The sequence below is a fragment of the Rattus norvegicus genome, chromosome 3 (assembly GCF_036323735.1).
Source record: "Rattus norvegicus strain BN/NHsdMcwi chromosome 3, GRCr8, whole genome shotgun sequence".
Classification (NCBI taxonomy): Eukaryota; Metazoa; Chordata; class Mammalia; order Rodentia; family Muridae; genus Rattus; species Rattus norvegicus.
In genome coordinates, this window is record NC_086021.1 from 150,470,958 (window position 1) to 150,493,143 (window position 22,186).

Sequence of the window (22,186 nt, forward strand, 5' to 3'; positions counted from 1 at the left end):
TACGTAAGAGAAAGGACATTTGTTCCTAGACACTATGGTACTATTGGAGGCTAGAGGACTGTGAATACATGGAATAACTTCAACAAGAATTGGAATAAAATAATCACGGAATAAATGGTACATGCATGTGCAAACACACGTGTGCATGCAGTTTACATGTTTTGTTTCAAATACAGTACTTATTCTATTTACTATGTGGGGACTTTAGAGACAAAAGAGAGGCAAAACCTATTCATTATTAAAGAACGAAATGTAGCAATTCGTAACCAGGAAGCTAATAAGCTACAAGGTTCACTTTAAAATCAAGTTGCTCTGTGTATTTAGTATGTGTACAACAATGCCCCCTTTTATTGTCAATATTAATTTGGGACATAAAGGTAAACTTCGGAAGCAAAGTTCATGACTTGAACTGATATGGTTACTTCTGGAACCAAGCGTTTGAGGATAATGAACCACACAATGCATACTAGAAGGTTCTCCGGTCTTTCAAAGATGACTAGTATAGCAGTTGAGTAACAACACCAAAGATGGCTTCATTTTATCTGGGTTACCGTGAATCTTCAAATCAAGCAATCATTCTATTTAAAAAAAGTTCCCTCTCGTTTCACATCATTAAGAGAAGGTAAAAGCCATGGCAATGTTAAAGAACATTAGTTTATTCCTGTAAACTAGGCCAAACTGGAGTAAATTTTCCTTCTAAAAGGCGATTCATCACACACTGCACTTTAGAGACAGTGGGGGAAACACTTAGTGAAGTTTAGAGTAGAAAGTGACTGTTGACTGCAGTCAGTTCAACGCTAAATTTCTACAGGGCTGAAGCTCCACACAGCAGCTTCTGACTGAAGCAAATTGTGAACATCTGGAAATGCAATTCAGACTAGCAATATTTTTCTTTACTTAAACTTATTTGAAAATCCAGTATTTGTCCAAAAGATGGAGATTATTAATGTAGCAACACCTTTGGGTATCCAATCTATGCCATATATTCTTGCTTCTAGATAATTTCATGTCACTATCTAACCTTCTCTCCACTGTCAGAATAGAAGACAAATCTCATGACTTGATTGCTCATTAAGTCGAGGCCTAAGCAGGAATGAACTTTTTCTATCTGAAAAAGCAGATTGATTGATTGATTGATTGATTGATTTCTTTTAGTAGATTGATTGATTTCTTTCTTTCTTTCTTTCTTTCTTTCTTTCTTTCTAATTTTAGTTTTTTAGAGACAGGTTTCCTCTGTCTAACAGCGCTGGCTGTCCTGGAACTCACCATGTAGACCAGGTTGGTATCGAACTCACAAGGATACACCTGTTTCTGCCTCCTGAATGTTGGTATTAAAGGCATGGATCACCATGCCTGACTATGTTTGTAGATCTTATTGTTTAAAGGTTATAAGTTGATTAAACCATCTCAAGTAAACCATAAATTTATGTAAAGGATGTGGTTCAGTTAATATCTACTGTTTTCCAAATCTGTGCTCAGAAAATCTTTCAGTTGTACAACAGAAACGTAATGAGGACAGAATGAAGACAGAGTGCTGACAGATGAAATGAGGTGGTGGGGTCCAGTGTTGAGGAGCTGAGAGCAGGAGGGTGCTGCTATGCTGTCAGCTCACTTACTTTATAAATGTGCACTATTAATTGGCAATAATGATTTCATAACTCACCTCTGCATACTTTAGCTTCAATGTTTTATGCATTTCTCGAAAACGACTGTAACGCCTGAATACAGTCCATGTCTCATCTAGGACAGAAATCTATTAGCAAGAAAGCAAAAACAAGTCAGCATTAATTACAACAAAAAAGTAAGTAACTTTGAAAAACATAATTTAAAAATTTAATTAAGAATGATTAGCATGTAAAATGTCTCCACAATTGAAAACATTATCTAGCTGCATAAATACAACTTATAAATAGTAACTGTGTCCTATTAAACATCTCCTTCTGCCATGTCTTGTAGGTCTTATAACAAGTGGTCACAGCCAGAAGACAACCTCTTAGCAGATCACAAGAATGGTGCCTGCCTCCAAGTCTGAGGACCAGAGTTCTCTCATCAAGACCCATATAATGGCAGAAGAGATCTGACTCAGAAAGTCGTCATTTGGCATCTACATGTATTCCAATGAACACATATCCAGCATTCATTCATTCACTCATTCATTCATTCATTCTCTCTCACACACACATACATACACAATTTATATATACATACATGCATATATACATACACATACATATATACATATACACACATATATACATACACATATATATACCGTATATTATATATCATGAAAATATATTATTATAGATTATATAATATATAATTATATATATGTGTATATATATATATATATATATATATATATATATATATATATATAACAAGGGGAAACATGTATCCCTTAACTCTCCAACTAGCTGGTAGAATCCCAGAGTATATTCTTTTGGGTACAGCAATGTGTTCCATGTAAAATGTCTATTGTGGGTCACTAGAGGTCCCCATAGTGGACAGAAGGGAAAAACAAGAGGAGAATCAGAAATAAAAAGGGGAGGAGAAGACAAAAGGAGAGAATTAAGTAAAACATTTCATTGTGTTAGTGATCACTATCTTAAATACACACCAGTTGGTTTTCCATCTCTCCAGGACAGAAATTCTGTTGTCAACTCCCTAGTTTCCGGGGTAAAGGCAAGCAGCATAGCCCATCACTGCCATCAGCAGCTGGCACCTCAGCAGCCTTCACAGACACAGCTGAGCACCATCAACCTCCCGTCTCAGCTCCACTTGCACTGCTCTGAGCTCCAGACCACAAACCCAGCCTAAAGACACCTTCTCTGGATGCTCCACAGGCATGCCCAGTTCAACGTGATAGTCTCCCATCTAAAGACACTGGTCCACACTCAACACACCCAGCCAACCGGAGGTGGGGTAGCCATCCCCAGCTGTCCTTCTTGTAACATCCCCACATCTGAGTAAGTCCGTGGGACTTACCAGGACTTCACCCCACTCTTAGAAAATGACCTCATTCTGTACCGGCACCCGCTGCCAGCAGGGGTGAGAGAAATCCCATCCGATACATAAGAGAGATGTGGAGAAAACCACATCAGCGGAAGAGAAGCCACAGTGAAAGAATACCCAGGTAGGGGGCTTCCAGAGGAAGTGCCTTGAATCCCGGGATTGCCTGAGTCACTCATCTCCAGATTGGTAAATGAGCTGTTTGTCGGGGGTGGTGGGGGTGGTAGCGGGGAGGGGGGGTGTATGATGAAGATTTATTATTATGCTTCTGTAATTTGCTTAACAATTTAATAATGGCATGTTTCTTCTCGGGGTCTTTGAGAACAGGTGTTTCCTAAGGAACAAGTGAGTTGTCAAGGCGTCGGCATCGCAGGTGCTCTGCAGCTGTGGCCTGCCTGGCTCTGGTGGGCACTCCAGCTGGGGAGCCGCTCCTCACAGCCAGGATGGTGGGGCTTTCTCTTCAGATCCCTCCTCACCAGACCTTGCAGAGTCATGGCTGAGGTCCAGGAGGCAAGGTTGCCACAAGTAGTATGGTAGGACAGGGCAATATAGGAACTGGGCATGTAAGGGAGATTAAGAGCAGGGAGGAGGCCTCTCAGCTCCCCACATGCCTGGTGCTGTGTGGTGCCAAGAAAGGCAGAGCTACTGGAGCTACAGCCATGATTTGTGAGTTGGAAGATGTAGGAGGTCTGAGGTAAGGTGAAGCATGATCCTGTTGATATGAGAAAAATCACTAAAGAAAGTTGACAGTGCTAGCAGCAAACCGCCAAACTGAGAATAGGACCCCCTTGTGGGGAATTAGAGGAAGGATTGAAAGAGTTGAAGGAGATTGCAACCCCATAAAAACAACAATGCCAACCAACCAGAGCTTCCAGGGACTAAACCACTACCCAAAGACTATACATGGACTGACCCTGGACTCTGACCTCATAGGTAGCAATGAATAGCCTAGTAAGAGCACCAGTGGAAGGGGAAGCCCTTGGTCCTGCCAAGACTGAACCCCCAGTGCAGGGGAATATGGGGGAGGGCAATAAGGGAGATGTATAGGGGGAATACCCGTATGGGGGAGGGGAGGGGAGGGACTGGGGGCTTATGGACAGGAAACCGGGAAGGGGAATAACCTTTGAAGCATAAGTAAAGAAATATATAATAAAAATTAAAAAAAAAAAGAAAGTTGACATTTTACCTGTAACTCAGAGTCCAATGCCTCCTTCAGGGGGACATTTCCACCAGACCTCTCAGACTCACAATGGAACAACTGCAAGATCTTGCAGCACTTCAGAATGTAGCAGGAGCATTAGCCACTTCAGCCTCCACTAGGGACATCTGTCACCTCTGAGGTGACTCCTCATGCTGAACCACAGCCCTAACAGACTATCAGAACACCCTACTAACACTCTTGATAGGGTCTGCTCATCTACACCGTGTGTCCTGAGGCTCACCTGTCCCTACCCTTGGCAGCAAATGTCCCAGACCTCCAGTTCAACTGTCTAGAGCACCCAGCTGCAACCAACTCTGTTTCCAGACTAACACAACAACGTATTTCCTGTCGCATTATCCTCATAATTACCTCGACAGACTATCACTATGCCATTTTAAACCCCCATTCACTAGTCCTCCACTGTCTCCTCCATTAAAACACTTCTATTAAAAGGCTTACTTATGATACCATCAATTTATTTCTTCTTGCTTCTCCTGAATCCACACTAAAACAGCATCCTACCAAGGTCATCAGTACCTCCACATTGCTACCATGGGTTAATGTTCTCAGTTCACCTCTGGGTGTGACCCAAGCAAAGCAGTCTTCCTCCTCCTGCTCATATTTCCACTTGGCTTCCAGGCTGTTCCTCTTTTATCTTTATAACTTTTCTTTTCTAAGACGTCTCATATCCCTGTCTTCTAAATACTAAATGCACTAGAATCTCATCCTTGAACATGTTTTATTTTCTACCTGCATTCTTTCCTTCAGCGATCTCATCGCCCAAATTTACATGGCAGCACTCCCTGCATGCTCATCTTCTGCTCAACCTAGACTCAAATATCCCACTGCTTACTTAGATGTCTAACACGCACTTCAAACTCAACATGGTGGATTTGCTAAAATTTATCATACTTAACCCCCATCCTTTCCTCATTTCAGGTAATGTCATTTTGCTCATTCAATCCCAAACCATGTTGTCCTCCTTAATGTTGCTCTCTTATACCTTACATGTAACCAACCAGCAAACCCTTTATTTATTCAGAATATGAATCTCGCCATGACTGGCCAGGTCCATCACTCCTATCTAATTATTTTTGACAGATTTTGATGTTGGTTCCTTAACTGTGCCTGTCTTTCTTCTCATTCTTCATTCTTTTATCAAAGGCCTCTTGTTAAATATTGTCAGGTGAGGCCATTTCTTTGCTCAGATGTAACACCACTCACAACATCCAATTCTAGTGAGGTGCACGTTCTTTCCCTCACCTACTCTGTCTTCTCCTTGGGCTCATCTGAAACCTCTGTAGACTCCCGGCTTACCTGGAACATATCAGACATATGCACTGCAGGTGTGACCTCAGGAACCCTGCACATATCAGATGTGTACACTGCAGGTGTGGCCTCAGGGACCCTGCACATATCAGATGTGTACACTGCAGATGTGGCCTCAGGAACCCAGAACATATCAGATGTGTACACTGCAGGTGTGACCTCAGGGGACTGTGTGTTTTGTTCTCTTTTAGAAATGTTTACACTCCAAACACCTACCTTGTTTCCTTCTTCATGTCTGCTCACAAGTTACACAGCTAGTGATGTCCCTCCCATCACATCCCATCTAAAACTGCACCCCTTCCTTGGCTCCATTTCTTCTTCCTCTTTTTTTAAAAAATTTTGTAATTAGCAATATCTGAGTACCAAATGAAAATGGCACACCATTAACTTAGTTTCAGCTTTTCTTCCTCACTAAAATGTGAGTTCTAGGAAAGCCTTTCTTTTACTCTATAGGTCAGGGCCCCTTAGAAGAGTATGAACCACACAGGAGGAATCCTAAAGACCAACTAGAATAGCCAACTCCAAGACTGACTTGTCTCTAATACTCTCCAGCTCTTTAGTGACTTAAAACAGAATATATATCTTTAAAATTTCTCTAGGGAGAAAAGGCCTTTAAAGAGATCAAATAAAACTGGGGTGAAGGAAACTGGGTGCTGAACCTAGGATCCTTTGGCCTATATTTTCTTCCTCTGTGGCTTTCACAGCTTAACACCTAACTACTGTTTGATATCTCTGGTGAGAGAAATGGCACACCACACCCACACCACAACTTTGGGTATGACTCCTCCTTCTCATGGCAGCCCTGGGATAGTGCCTTGCTAAAGTATTCCAACTCCCTTAACTGCACACTATAAACTCTGTGAGAGGCACAGTGGCAATGGGCATAAGACACTGTGTGACATCTCTGCAGAACAAGGTCAAGTCCTTCTATGTTGAGGGCTGGAGGATTTCTCATGTAAGTTTAGGAGGAAAATGCAGAAATGTAAAATACAAATTGAAGTCCCAATTTGCTCTGAATTAACACTGGGCATAGGACAGGATTTTGAGCATGAGGAGAAGGGTAAGCAGAGCAGCAAACCTGAGAAGTCAGACTTAAGTCAGTCAGTTGTTTCCTTTAGCGCTCAGAAGGCAAGGCATCACTACCACACACTTCTGAGGAGCAAATTCATTACTTCGCTCTTGCTGAATGGTTCTGCTGATACAAACCCATCTTTCCTGGGCCATAAAATGATTGGGAGCAGCTTAAACACCATAAACATGTCCATGAGATGAACTGCACTTATACATAAACAATTCTCAAGTGAGCGCTTCCCACACGGTTAGCTTATATACATATTTGCAGGGTTAGAGATTGTCAATTTTAAGACATCATCAGTATCATTTGCTGGCGTACAACCATCTGTGTGAGGAGCAGCTAAACAGTTTGCCATCCGAAGACTTAACTAGCCCTATTTAAATGGTTAGTTGAAGGAATCCTTAATACACATATTAAACATAATTCTTAAATATGTTGTGAAGACCTTAAGTACATCCCAGTGTGTGGACATGTACACTAATGTATGGGACTTCATTAACATTTCAAACCATGGAACATGAGACTGTAATACTTTCTAAGCTTCTGGTCAAGATGGCCCATGCAGTATGGGAAGAAGCTTCTGGAACCTGATTTATATTTCTTTTTTATATCACCCTTTTTATATTACTACTCCTATTGATGTGATATAGTACATAATAAGGATACTTAATGAATGGTATGTTTTATGAAGAAATAAAAATAGTCATATTCTATCCAGTTCAGCAATTTTTCCCCTTTGTTAGGTACTTGTAAATATAAGTATTTATATATATCGGGGATGTAGGGCCATGGTAGATCACTTAGATAGCATGTGCAAGGTCCTGGATTATATTCCCAGAACATTAGGTAAAAATAAATAAATAAATAAATAAATAAATAAATAAATATTAGGTGCTATTAATTATTTTAAGCTGAAGCCAGAAAATAATAAATTCATGGCAGTCTCACTATTCCCAAGATGACAGAATCTAATTCACTAATTAGACTCAGTGTCTTATGTAAAACATGAAATATATTCTGAAAGTATGGATCTGTAGAGAAATACACATCAGTGCATTAGGTTTAAATAAAATCTCTTCAGACAAGTGCTGCATAAAGAACTGGCTGAGTGTCAACTGGAGCCAACACCCTATTAAGCACAGAAATATCCTGTATTGAACACAGTTGCTACTCCATTCTTCTTCATTCATGTCTACCATCGACATCAGGAAATCACCTCTCAGAAAGGACCAAAAACCCATTGTGTACTGATTTCCAGTGGGCGCAGAGCCCAAACCTGCTGAATCTGGGGGTCATCTCGACTGCAGCCTCCTGCTGGTCCCTTGTTTACAAGATCACTTCACTAATCTTGCAGGCCAGAGCTGGACTTGGATCAGTTTTCCTAACCCCACAGACCAGCACCTCCAAATTTCTGTGTTGCTCAGCCTTAGTGGGACCCATCAGAATCATTTCCTATATCACAATGCCCATGCTATTTTCTTTCTCTGTTTATAGCCAGAATGAAATACAGGCTATTTCCACTTGGCGCCATGAATCCACTTTGGAAATCTTTTCAAATTACATTTTCTGTGACAAGCATCTCAACTGTTCTGGCATTACAGTCCCCATAATCACTTTTCTATGATGACCTAGAATGACTGAGGTCATTCAAGAACAATTCCCATAGCATCATCCTCCCAGGGTCTCTCAAGATGACACTGCTGAACTCAGTCCTGAGCCTTCAAACACCTTCTGCCTTCTCCATTTCCTATGCTTTCTCTCGAGTCCCTCTTGAAGCTCTACAGTGTTCCTCCTGCCTAGACCACCTTTCCTCTCCCTCCATTCATCACATCCACTCATCCTCTCAAAGGAGTAGCAGTGGGAGTCCACCTTGACGTCTTCCTGACTACCTTCCATGAGCCTTATATTTCTGTTGTTCAGTTTCTATGCTTATTTCTTTCCCACACTTAGGCCCTGCTGTGTCGGTCCTTTTCATCTTTTCTGTACATCTATTTCTTAATGCATCCAGGCAGGGTGTGCATGTTTGTGTATATTACAGAAACCGCAGAGATATTTGTTAAGTAGTAAGGGAATCATGGTATAATTTTTTCTGTACTCAATACACAAAGGTTCTTTCCAATAAATTATATGCGACTCTATTTCCTAGTTCCTTTGCTCTCGGAAGGCGGCAGAATGACCTGCACAGTTGTCCCTTTCCGACTTATCAACAAAACAATTGTGTAGAGTTTTTGGTAAGTAGGGGCAGTGGGAGAGATAAGGAAGAGGACAAAGAATTATAAAGTAAAGCAAAAAAATGTCATTTATCATATTTCCCTTGGAGAGAACACTGTACTGACTTAGAAAGGATGCGTAAATAAATGACTTGGGGATTAGGATAAGAGTAGGTGAGTACAAGGCTCCAAAATGACACAGGAAGAATCAAAAGGTAATCTCTAAGGTCTTTGAAGGGTGAATTTAGTTGATTTTCGAGTCCTTGCCCCTGAGTATCAGCTTGGAGAGAAAAGCTAAGCCAGTGGGCAGGAGCTTCGTTCCTTGGCTTGGTGAAGGGCAGTGGTTATAACTGGAAGGGGAATCTAGGACACAGAGGATAGCTGTGCTGCGCTGAGAACGTCTGGTGGGGGCATAGAGTGTGGCACTGCTCTGCCTTGCTCATGAACACTTTGGGTTGTTCACCTATTTCTCTTTCTAGTGAGCCCAAAGAAGAGACCATCTCTGCACCCTGGAAAATATACAGGGCAAGAGGCTTTGTCAGTGGGCACCCAGGAGCTCTAGAGGCCAGTTGTGATGTGTCTAACTTTAGACTGCATAAGGAGCCTTGAACTGGGCAGGCATAGCTTTCTCACACCCATAGGTCCTATAAGCTGGCAGTTGAGGGAACTACTAAAATCCTATCTCAAGACACTTGAATAGAGAGGCCGGAGCTCAGCAAAAGGGGTCTTTTGGTCTCTAGACAGTGTACTCCAAGGTACTGTGCAAGCAAAAAGTAATCTAAATCTAATACCAGTGTTGACATGGGTAGGAAGTACACGGAGATTGGATAATGGAGATTCATGAAACAGAGTCCTAGCCAAACTTTACATCTTTTTGTCTCTCCTATTCTCCAGGAAAAGGCAAGAGACCCTTCTCTAAAGATGTACCATGAACAAGTACAGAAGGGTCTCAGAGCCTTGAGTTTGGTTTTGAGTCTATAGTAGAAGGAAAATGACTCAAGGGCTGTGTGATGAATTACCACCTATATTCTAGACAGCCATGAAGAGGTCCTAAAGCAAATGGAACTTTCTAGCTGGTCCAAACCCAACCTTCTAGAATAACCAGGAGTAACTATTTCATGATTTAATGTCAGCATTTTCAAAATAGAAGATAATACTGCTTATTTTAGTATACTTGCCTTATCTGCTCCATTGAAGGTAAATTTAACAGAATGTATGAAGCTCTGGAACTCAAAACCATGGTCATTTCCAATAAAGGCTCTTGTAGCATTTGAGAAGTGCAGATGACAAATTGGAGGGGTGTTGTGTGTGTGATTACTCTACTTTAAAACTATAGCAAAAGTCAAAGGTGACCGCCCAGGTATTATTTTCTTTAAACTAGATTTTGAGATGCAAAGTGAGGAATTAAGCTATTGGCCATCACTAGAGACTGAAAACTGAAAGGCAATGGATGGGCACAGATGTGGTCCTGACTTAAGCCTAATGACCTCACTAGTTCCAGGACTTAATTCTTTCAGGCCTCAACTCTTCGGCTGTAAAATGAACTGTTGAGGCACCCATGAAGAAGGAGAATAATGTGATGCTAGGAGCACAATGCTCTGGCCTCAGACCTGCTGCCCTCACACAGGCCTAAATGAGACGCCTTCATCAAACCCCTCTGCTCAAGGCTTGGGATCTACACAGGAGAGGCAGAAAATGGAATGAGGCAGAGGTGATGGACACCCACAAGGAGGACGTACGATAAGACTGATGTGCACGTGAATTCACAGACTGCAGAAGGCACAAGACCTGTACAGAGTCAAGTTAGCGGAGTTGCAGCACTGAGTGGGGGACATGAGCATGGGCTCCCACCCTGACCAAGAAGCTCTTGGCATTAGTACTTGCTGATAAAGAGAAAATGTTTTCCTCAACGGAGCGCTATGGGCACATCAGCTGTACTGCAGGGCAGGCCTCATGCCCAGAAACAGTTTTTATGTTACTAGTCTTTTTTAAAAAAATAGTTTGTTTTGAAAGAAAGAAAGAAAGAAAGGAAGGAAGGAAGGAAGGAAGGAAGGAAGGAAGGAAGGAAGGAAGGAAGGAAGGAAAGAAAGGAAGGAAGAAAGGAAGAAAGGAAGAAAGAAAGAAAGAGCAAACACAAAGTGGGGGTATGTAGCAAGCAGGGAGGGCTTAGGAAGAGTTGGGGAAGGGGGAAAATCAAGATCAAAAGGTATTATATGAAACAAGTTTTAATTAAAAAAAAAAGAAATATCCACTTCTGAAGAAACATTTTCTCTGAAGAAAGATGAGGGTCTCCATGAGCAAAAACTGCAAAATATTTGAAACATTTAACAAATAATGTAGGAAGAGAAAAAAATCCTTAAAGCTGTAAAAGTAAGAAACACAGAAATTAACATGTTCTTAAAACAAACACTTAGTGAGAGTGAAGTTCAGAAAGGGTCTCTGGAGGATGTGGCCATGTCTCTCCTGTCCTAGAGAGTCAGTCTCATTTCTTTCCAGCCTTCTCTGCATATTTACTTTGTATGAACAAACATAGGGGTCCAAGGCAGGCAACACAACAGATTAGATGGTTTATAAAGAAACCTTCCAGGAAAGGGAAAACCATTGTTTTGTTTGTTTGCTTGTTTGTTTTGTTTTTATTTTGTTTTTGTTTATTTCCCTAGTTTTTCCTCGTTTGTTTATCTATACATTTATTTATTTTTAGTGTAAGAAAACAATTCTCAAAGAGGCAAAACAGTACTTAAGTAAACGGAATCATGGGGGGAATGTGACTTCTCAGGACTGATGTCATTTCCTTTGCTGCTATTTACACAGTAAAAGAGCACACACTGGACCTTGGCTCTGGATAGCCAGGGCATTGCAGAATAACATTTGTCTCAGCTCTGCTAATCCACACAGAGGGAGATAATCTATCACGTTACTAATAAACATAGGCCTAGATGCCAACATACCACTCTTTCTGAACATTTATATTCTCTCAAGTTGGGAGCAAGTACTTCTACAAGATGTATGTGTGTATGGTTTTTCTAATAGACTGGAATAGCTCTCATTTTTGTTTTGCCAAATAGAAAGAGAGAGATTTCTCTCACTATAAATGTAATTACCACAATCCCTAAACTGCACATTTCCTGGGCATTTCTTCAGGATTCCTATCAGGCCTTCCCACCACCAAATCCTCAGGATTTGTTGGTGTTTTGACAAAATCTCCATTTTAAAAAGCACGCAAGACTTGAGCGTGCACATATAACAGTAAATTCTGTAAGGAGGCAAGGATTTAGAGATGGCTATTATGTCTAAGACAATACTAAAGATGCTCTCAACTTCTAAAAAGTACAGGAATTATTGAGATTTCGAAGGCACATTAAAACAAGAAAGGGAATCAGTACCATTTACTGGATTTAGGTTCCATGAGGCATGTGGGACCTGGGCCTGCTTACCAGCTGTGTGGCCTTAGGCAAGTCAATCATGATTTCTTCCTTTATGTAATACGACAAATACCCTCATTTTGGAACATTCTCTATATTTGTAGAAATGTCTGGCAGAATGCTTGGGGCATAGAAAATTCTGGGATAGATGATAGCTTTCTTTTTTATTCATGGAGGGGCTATAAACTCAGTGGTATACAAAAAAAGCAGGTTAGGGGAGGCTGAGTGTGTAAATGACAACAGGGAACATGGAGTTAACCTTATTGAGAACATTTGGTCACTATGATGGATGATGCTCACAAGAAGGGTTAAGCACATCAGGTTGGAAGCTCAGAAGATGTGTGAAGATCTCATACTTCAGAAGTGGGATTCAAGCATCTTAAGCCACTTGACAAGAAGAGCCATACTGCCACTGATGGTCTACATAGCAGTGCTGGGCGACTCTCTAGAAGTCATGCTTTCTCTTGGCCATTGCTCTGTTTGCTGCTTCTCAACTCCTTCGAAGCCTCCAATCAGGAGACAGAAGAAAGTGAAGCAAGATTTTAAGGCAAAAGAAGAAGTTTGCTTTGGTGGTAATTTTGTAAACAAATAAATAAATGAAAAAAAATCAGCTGATTGGAAAGTTCTAGACTTTTTTTTTTTTAAATGTGGGGCTGTGGTGTGCAAGCAGAAATAAGAGCTGGTCAAAAGGGCTGCACTGCATCTGTGTGAGAATGGACAGGGCCTGCGTACTGCTGAACAGTGATAGGATGCCCAAGATGTCAGTAAGCTTCTCAAAGGAGATGAGAAGAAGGGCTTCTAGCAGCAGAAGGCTGGAGACTACCCAGGTCCTGGGATCATATGAGAAAGATGGGCAGTGAGCCTAGACATGCATTTCTACATGAAAAAGCGTCCAGATGAAATGAAGCCAAGCTAACCTGTAGGTGCTGCAGATCGCCCAGCACCAAGGCACTTCTGTGTCCCTGCACGAGAAAGAGTAACTGATCAAGTGTGAGATACTGCGTCCTTCGGCTTAACACAAGAAGCCACATTCTCGCACACTCTCCTTGAATGACTAGGAGCAAAACAGCTGTACTGTGAGGAGTCTCAAAGGGACCTGGTGTGCACAAATGGAGCTTGAGGAACCTGGGGGTGCTATTCGCTCAAGATTCCAACTTGAAAATACAACAGCATAAAAGGGTTTTGTTTTGTTATCCCAGCCCTGTAGTTCTGGGCTTCATTCTGCTGAGTTGTCCCTATTAGCTGACCATTATTGGTTAGGTACCATCTGAGGCCTGGAGACTAAGGTCTGTCTAAAACCAACAAGGTTTAGACAGCTGAAATCTTTAGGAGACCAGAAATAGAAGGGATAATTAGATGTGGGGAAAAACTGACCATGATGTGACATGGCAGCAGGTGGAGAGTAGGGAGAATGGACAATTCAGCACAGCACTGTTCAGAGAGAAGTGAGATGCCATCTTAAAGGATGACCTTTATAGAGGAACAGAAACCCAGCAAACCATGATAAAACATATACCAGCATTGGCTCATTTCTTTGTACCACTGTATTGACATGTACATTAAAATACAAGGACTTTAAAATATCATTATTTCTATGACAAATAAGTATAATATCTTCTGTTAGCCTTAACCACAGATTTCACTGGCTGGTGTTTTGTATTATGCTGAAATGTAATTTTAAAATTAAATTTCACTCACTTTAATCCTAGCTAACTGAAAATGCAAGCATTGACTCAGGGTGGCTGATTTTCTCTATCAGTCACTGAAAAGCTTTGAAAGAGCTTTAGGGTGACAGCTGTAGTCTAGGGAGTGGCATTACTGAGGCAGCTGTAATTTTTTTTTTTTTGTGGGGAGGGCAAGTAGGAATCTTACTGGTACATACTCCTGATCAGTGTGTGGCACTATACTCAGCCTGGCCCACCTTTAGCCTCCTGCCTCTCTGTGATATCTGCCAGCAGAGATTGTCTTTATTTACCTGAGGATCCAGTCTCAGAAGGCTGCAAGTTTAGGACTCCTGGAAGGGCAACTCCAATGAAACAAAACTAACACATTGACTCAGGGTTCCTAGGCAGGTGCCTTCCATAATTAGTAAAGTAATGCATGTGGGATACACCAAGGAGAGGACAACTTCATTCATTCTCAGGAAGGAGCAGGAAAGCAAGCATCAACAAGAAAGTAAGGAATACACAAATCAACCATGTTCACACAGTGAGATGCTTCCCAAAGCAGGTCCTGTCAAAGCAGTCAGACCCAGAAGGCTCATGAAGCCCCTCCCACAGCTGGTGCTTCTTGCTACATGTATGTGAAGCCTTCACAAAGTGGTATGAAGAAGTTAAATGGGGTTGGGATTTAGCTCAGTGATAGAGCACTTGCCTAACAAGCGCAAGGCCCTGGGTTTGGTCCCCAGCTCCAAAAAAGAGAAAAAAAAAAGTTAAATGAACCCCAAAACCAAACATAGCTAGTTACTGAATCTCAGACCTTTCCCCACAAAAAGTGTGGTTTGAGCCTCCCAAATAAAGCAGGTAGAAAATAGTTCTTTTGCATTAATCAATTCTAGTTTAATGAAAAGCTCCATTCTCATTTTAAAAAGCAGTGCTGGAAACTTCCTTAAGACACACAGGAGTTTAGATGAGGGGCACCTGCACACTCTTAACCTTCAATGTACCCAGCAAGCTCTTTACTGCTTCACTATAGGATTTCAAAAGATATTAAATCCTACCCAACGAAGGGTGGGCTGAGACCGACTAGAGGCCAAAGGGAAGAGGAAGGCAAGGGGGAGGATACTAGGAGCCACACCACTCATGGCTCAAGCATCCGCATACCTAAGCTCATATGCTGCCCTCAGCAACTGCATAGAATGTTTCTGTCTCACGTGATGGATAGGACACAGTGAGTCATTTTTACAATTGCCATCTTGTTAGACATTCAGGCTGGGACTTGTAGTGGATGGGCCTTGGTACTAATACATCTTTGAAGTCCCTAAGTGAAATAGCCAGTGACCAGGAGCAAGACATACTTTAAACAGAGCCCCACAGCAGAAGGATCAAGCCCTGAGAGCTTGTCATACACACACAGTGGCCTTAAGAACCACTGTGGAATAGAGGGGGAAATGAAAACCGACTTTGAAAAAGAATCAACAATGGTTGTTCTAAAGTGAAAACCTTAGTATGATACAATATCTATCCACACAAACACCAACTTTTCTTATAAAAGCCTAACACTAAAGAGAAATGTCTTTTTTCAAAATCAAATCAATAATCTTTGACTTCTTAAAGCTACTTGACTCACCAAAATAATCTAATCATAGCACAGTATCATCAGATATGATGCTATACTACGAAACATGGCATATGTATGACATATTCAAGTAATTTACCAAAGCTGGGAACTTTGGAAAACTTTTAAATAGTAACAAAACCTTCAATGTACAGTTTCATAAAGAAAAACTCAAAATAAACTTTCAAAAGTTTGAATGCTAGTTACATTGTTTTTCATTCATAGGCACCCACAGAATTATTAAGAGGCTTCCAATAGAGAACTCTCCAAAGACTTTTATAATATGTGTAAAATAGCTGAGGTTATGCTCAAATAGTGGTGACTGGTGGACTTATTTTCTGTACCTTTCCTTCATGTATCAAGATACTGCAAAGAAAACAACCAACACCCCAAGCCTCATAGAGACACAGTTGCACATGAAGAGTCGCTGAGGGGCTCCAAATGCAGAATCCCATGCATTCCCTAAGCCTGTCTATTTTTATTTAATTTTAGCAACAAGTACACATAGCACTTAGGAAGCATCAGACACAGAAGGAGGCTACAAATTATAAATGCAAGGTCATCGACTCATAGCAATCCAGCCCAATGGTTTTATTGTCCACATTATACAGATAATGGAGCCTGAGGCTACAAAATCCCAGATTACACAGGACAGCTAGGGTAATGCCTTTGCCTGCTTTATTTGGAGAGGGGCAGCAGAATCATAAGACTTTCTTTCTAGTACTAGGTCTTTTGCAGCAGTGTTCTCACCAGAGAGCAGGTGAAAACATCAGGTGACCTTTCTAATAGGGGAAGAGGAATCCTCCAAGCAGGCCACCATGAACAGTCCTGGTGTGCCTACTTCGAGTACTGGAGAAGGCAGAAATAGTGCCAGCTGTAAGCACTGGACTTGGTATGCAAGAGAAAAAAATTAAAGAGGGAAGGAAGGAAAAAGGATGGAAGGAAGGAAAAAGGATGGAAGGAAGGAAGGGAGGGAGGGAGGGAGGGAGGGAGGGAGGGAGGGAGGGAGGAAAGGAGGGAGGAAGGAAGAAGCAGACCTCTTGGGATTTGGAGTTGTAAAGTACAGATCCTGAGAAGCCCTGTGTGGTCCTCTGATTTGATTACTTTCTCTGGCAATAGCATCCTCAAAGCTTTGAACACATCTGAAAACTAACTGGGTTGCTGTCTCCTGATAACTTTATCTAAATTAACCCACTTACTTAAAAAGTAGTCTTCTTTATTAAAGTTTTATATGTGGAGTCAATAATCAGCTAAACTCCATTAATGTGTTCATCCGTAAAGTGTAGATATGGACCAACTAAAAGCAGTGTGTGTTTTCACTTTTGCAACTTCTAGACTTGTTGAATTGTAATTCTGGGCTAGGAAAGGCCACAAAAGAATCCAAAATATGGAACTAATATTATAGCCTGGAAGTAATTTTTATATTTGTGTATGACATTACACATGTTACCAAAAGAGAACACTATATAGTCTCACAAACATATACAATCTGGGAAGGTGGAAGAAATGAAGAGGATTTGAGCAGTTACTGGTTCAGGGATGGTGAAAAGCAATAGCACAAAGACATATTTTAGCACTTTAGAGCAACACTTCGAAAGCCAGTCAGGCACAATACTTTCTCACCTAAACCTCAGATCTATAAATCATGGCCCACATTTTTTGTAAAGAAAAACTCAGTATGTAGAAATAAGCACCCAAACACTTGACTTTCTGTGTGCCTGAAAGGAGGGACTTCCCAGAGCATAGGGGCTCGCCTGAGGTGGCGAGGTCCCTCTATCCCCTCTTTATTCCTCCCTCAAGAGTTCCAGGCTTGCAGGACTTGCACAGAGCTCTTCCATCAGATGTTCTCTGGACAGACAGGCTTCTCTGACATAGTGACCTTTGGAGACCATTGAATGCTGTTTTCCCTCATTTTGACAAGGACCCAAAACTGAGTAGGTTATTAAGCAAACTGCAACAGAATCAAAGTCTATCAATCTCAGGGTTCAAATTCCCAGGTCAGGGTTGATCTGAACCAAACTGTTTGTGAGGCCACCCATATGCATCCACACACCAATTCTGCAGTAGACTTCATTACATTAATATCCTTGCCCATCCTTGAATAAAGAAATGTGCTTAATCGTTAATTCACTAAGGATGAGGGAATAGCAGCCAGCAACATTTAACTAAGTGTATGAGTCAATGGAAATAAATTTAAAAAAATAAGATGAAGTCATTATTTTGGAAAGCTCATCTCTTCCTTAAAAGTCATATAAATAAAATACCTGAAGCAGATTAAGAATGTATCTAATTAATATACACACACATACACACACAGACACAGACACAGACACACACACACACACACACGCAATGAGTAAAGGTTGATTTTCTGGAGCTCAAATCAGGAAAGTGCTGGGACCTTGGCTGAGATGACACCCTCTGCCCCAGCAGCAGATGTCTTTCTGCCTCCTGACATGACCCCATCTTTGTAGGTGTCCTCTCCCACCATGTTCCATGGTCTAAAGTTTCACACATTAGATTAAAGGAGTAAATGTCTTACACAATAATATTCACAAGTAATTTCATATTCTTTTCCAAAAACACAGAGGAAGTGCCACACGGTGTTCAACTTCTGTTCTTCTAGAAGGAGGATGAAGGAACACTTACCTTAACTTCAAACTCGAAGTGTTCATCCTTGCCTTGACCACACAGGACATAGCGGGGAATACTAATCTTAATGGGGTCCTTCAGGTCGTCTGGATTTGCTCCCAAAGAGCGAGAATACATCCGCTATCAAAGGCACATCGGACAAGAAGAACAAAGAGAATGTAACATCACTGTGAGGCATCGAGTTCCCTGCTTGCACAGAAGAGACAAAACGTATCTCAAGTAGAGCTTATTCAGAAAAATGATGGCTTCCTTTAAAACAGACATGCTAAACCTCTCTCATAACAAAAGACCATTTCTGTAGGCATACCGGTCCAAAAACTTAGGACAAAAACACTCCTAAGTGTTGCTTGGCTTTGAAGTTTCTTCAAATTTATAAGATCAAGTGAAAAAGGGGATAGATTACACTTTCAAACTCCAAAATTGGTGGGTTTTTTTTTTTTGCAAAGTTTTTATCAACTAAGCATATTTCTTCTTTTCCATATCTGACTGCTGTTCATAGATCTGTAAAAACTGGGGATTTTGTTCAAATTCAATTCATCATTAACCTTTAGTTCATTTTATAATGAAGTTAAGTATAGTGTAGAAATCTGTGTAAACCACATTAAGACAAATCGTAACTATTTTCTTTAGGCCCCACTTGATTGATAATTGACTTGGCTGACAAGTATTTATATTCTGGGTGGCAGGAAGCCAGAGGGGTCAGAGGAAGATGCAGTATAAAAAATTAATTTTTAAAATGAGTTCTTGAATATAAATAGAAAGAAATCTCTGAACAATCATAATTTACATTAACCTCAGGGTTTAGAGAACATAAGACAGTATGTTTTTGAAGCAGTAGCAATAAAAAATAATGAATTAGAATCACATTCAGGGCTAACATTTGCTGAATACTTTACCATACACTGTCGGTGTGCTAACCAGTTTCTATACATTAATTCTATCAATCTTCATCATGTTCCCATGAGGAGTTAATCATTATGAACACTATTTATCAAAGGAGAAGCTGACTATGAGGCAACCTTGCTCTATAGGACAAGACGCTGATAACACAGGGTATAAACTTCACACTAGTACATTATTCTGGTATTAAATTTTAAAGTGAGCCCATCCTTCTAAAATGAATGAGGCTAATAAGTACTTCAGTTATGCACACATTAAGGTGTTGGAAATTACATAAATATGCAATAAAATACAATGTTCTGACCAAAAAGAAACCATTGGGTAATACATTCCAGTTCTCCCAGGGAGAAAGGGGGATCTGGAGTTCAGGCAGGTACTCATAGGTTTGTCCTTACCTGGCTGCCTGTGTGACAACTCAGATCATGGGTTGTCATGGAGATGGATGATTTCTGACTGTAGTTTCTAATCTAGCTGACAGAGTCAATGTCCAGCAGTATCTGAAGCTACTGAAGCCTTTTTACAGCATTGTGACTTTTCCCTAGTGGTTGGTCACCCAGGACAAGAACCATTGTTTGCCACATGGCATGTCTAATTAACTGTCATTAATGTAAAAAGCCAAACGGAAATGCTTAGATGTTTTTAAATATGAAATGTCCTAATCACATCAATTCACTGATAGTCCATGTCCAAATTACTTTAAATATAGATCTTCCCTGACATGTTACACAGTTAAAGATGAAAACGAGGGGAAAAAAGAATTTAGTTGGTCTGGTTATAAGAAAATGTTTACTGATAAACAGTTGTTCTCACCTATGTATGCCATATTTACCCAGGAGGTTCCTGCTTTGTTTCCCTTATCGTTTCTATGCCACATGTATGAGCATGGTTGTGCCTATGTGTAGGTTGTGAGCCTATGTGCAGGTTGAGAAATGCCTGTCCTGGTCACAACCTTGGCAGATAGGAGCTCTACTGTGGAATTCTAAGCAGTAACTCACAACTGCTAATACAGCCTGCAAGGGGTTTGGTGCCCCTTACTCTACTGCAACACTGAGCTTTCGTTTTTTCTAGTTCAAGTTTCAAAATGAGGTAGAGCTGCAACCTCTAGTCTGGTACACAGTCTATCCTATGACCACTTAACTTTCTAGTTCTAAGAATGATATGGTGAAATCAATTCCTCATACAAGAAGGGTAGCTTGAGGCTCAGGTCACACATTCTCTGAGAGAAACTAAAAGAATAATATACAACAAAACCATCTGCCTGATGCTTGACAATGTTCCTAGTGTCTGAGTAGAGTGGGGATGCATTATGTAGATCAGCTGGATCCTATATGACTCACATCATCCTAGGACACTTTGCTGGCTACTTATGTTAACTTGACATAAGCTAAGGTCTTCTGAGAAGGACGACTCTCAATCCAGAAAATGCTCCAGGCATATTTGGCCTGTGGGCCAACCACTGGTGAATTTTCTTGATTACTGATTGATGTGGGAGGGCCTAGCTCACTGTGGGCAATGCCACCACCGAGCTGATGGTCCTGGATGCTCTAAGAAAGCAGGTTCATGAGGCACAATGAGCAAGCCAGTAAGCAGCACTCCTCCATGGTCTCTGCCTCTAGGTTCTGACCTTATTTGAGTTCCTCCCCTGAATTTCTTAAATAACAAACTACAAGTTTTAAGATGAAAGAGAACTCTTTAGGTTATGGTGTTTTATCACAGCAACAGAAATATGGATCCCCTTTCCACACCTGCACCTTGATCGATGATTTCTGATACTCATACTAGAGTGACTGATGACAGAGTGAAGCACAACAAATATCTGGCTGGAAGGAAGACAACCCTCTCTTCATTCCTCAGCACACTGACGGTGACAAGTGCTGCCAGGGTATTGCTGACATCCTTGAGCGCAGTTTATTTGTACAGTTTCAATCTTCCTGATTTCACATGAAGCATTATTAATGAGCATACAGAAATAAATTGCAACAGAAATAAGGGTCTATGACCATACCATGTTGAATGTACATGGTCTTGTCAAAAATGGATAAGGCAGGGATCTGAAGATGTCTGAGAGAACACATACTATATAGAAAAAAATTAAAAAATGAACATATTTCTATCTAGTCCTTGCTGCAGGGTAGTTTTTTTTTCTAAAATTACTTTATGAAGTCAATTCCATGAGAAATATATGGTTTTTACTTAACATTTTCCTAAAATATGTCTTGGACAGTAAGACACATTAATATTCATAAATGTATGCTTGATTTGTATGGGGCTGTATTTTGAATACCTAGTTTTGCCCTAGACATGGGAATGCTGCATTGCATAGTTTGTGAGTGCTTTTAAATATCATGGCACTGCTTACTTTGGATGGAGTCAGTCACTTTTTCTACAGTGGCCCAGACTCTTAGGCTCAACAGAGAAGCTAGAGACACATCAGCACAAGAGGTAGTGAGATACGAAGACCTTCTACTACAAAACAGCAAATCCAATGTGAATAGATATGTAAGATTCTACAAGAACCTTAAAATGTACTGTGGAATGGTCCCACTTAAAATAAAAAGTCAGAAGCAGCCATGTAATTAGTAACTTGTATTATATATTGATAAGTAAGAGATGTTATCATTAAAAATTAAATAAAATATTTTTCTATTTAACAAAATATTACCCTATGTGTCTACATAATTTTTTTTAAATTTGTACCTGATCCACAGAGGCTAAGTAACAAGGAGGGATCAATGGGGAATGCATGGAAAGTGAGTAAAATAAATACTGTGGGTGCACTGGGGGATGGGAACAAGAGGAATCCGGTAGGGAAAGGATGGAAGGAAAGAGTACTGGGACAGACAACTGGAACTGGGAGGAGGCAATTCAGGGGCAAGGTAAAAAGCTAGTGCACTTGAAACTCTCAGGAACCTACTAGAACGACCCTGGCTAGGACTCCTAGCAAATGGGGAATACAGGGTCTGGTCCAGCCAACTCCTACAACCAGGCAAGACTTCCAGTGAAGGGTATGGACATCAACACAGCCACAAAACCACTGACCTATAATTTGTCCTGTCAGGACGATGAACTGGGGGAAAGGTGGCACAGAACTGGTGGAAGTCGCTAGCCA

At 40.9% G+C, this 22,186-nt stretch overlaps 1 protein-coding gene and 2 long non-coding RNA genes across 8 annotated transcripts in view; 2 read left to right on the forward strand and 1 right to left on the reverse strand.

Annotated features, from left to right (window-relative positions):
* Positions 1-2,240, forward strand: part of LOC120101718 (uncharacterized) — a 28,416-nt gene extending 26,176 nt beyond the window's left edge. The window contains exon 3 of the long non-coding RNA XR_005502513.1: positions 1,957-2,240. This is a non-coding gene — a long non-coding RNA (uncharacterized LOC120101718). The remainder of the gene's footprint in view (positions 1-1,956) is intronic.
* Positions 1-22,186, reverse strand: part of Kif16b (kinesin family member 16B) — a 279,523-nt gene that overhangs the window by 42,725 nt on the left and 214,612 nt on the right. For all 6 annotated transcript variants that reach the window (XR_005501888.2, XM_063283800.1, XM_039105043.2 and 3 more), the window contains 2 exons: positions 18,175-18,297; positions 1,664-1,753 (listed from right to left, as the gene is read on the reverse strand). Coding sequence is in view for 5 of the 6 variants with exons in the window: in XM_063283800.1 (XP_063139870.1) it covers positions 1,664-1,753; positions 18,175-18,297 (213 nt within the window). In the remaining variant the exon portion in view is untranslated. The remainder of the gene's footprint in view (positions 1-1,663; positions 1,754-18,174; positions 18,298-22,186) is intronic.
* LOC134486454 (uncharacterized) lies at positions 2,392-5,347 on the forward strand. The gene is made up of 2 exons (XR_010065409.1): positions 2,392-2,920; positions 3,011-5,347. It is a non-coding gene; the product is annotated as an uncharacterized LOC134486454 (long non-coding RNA).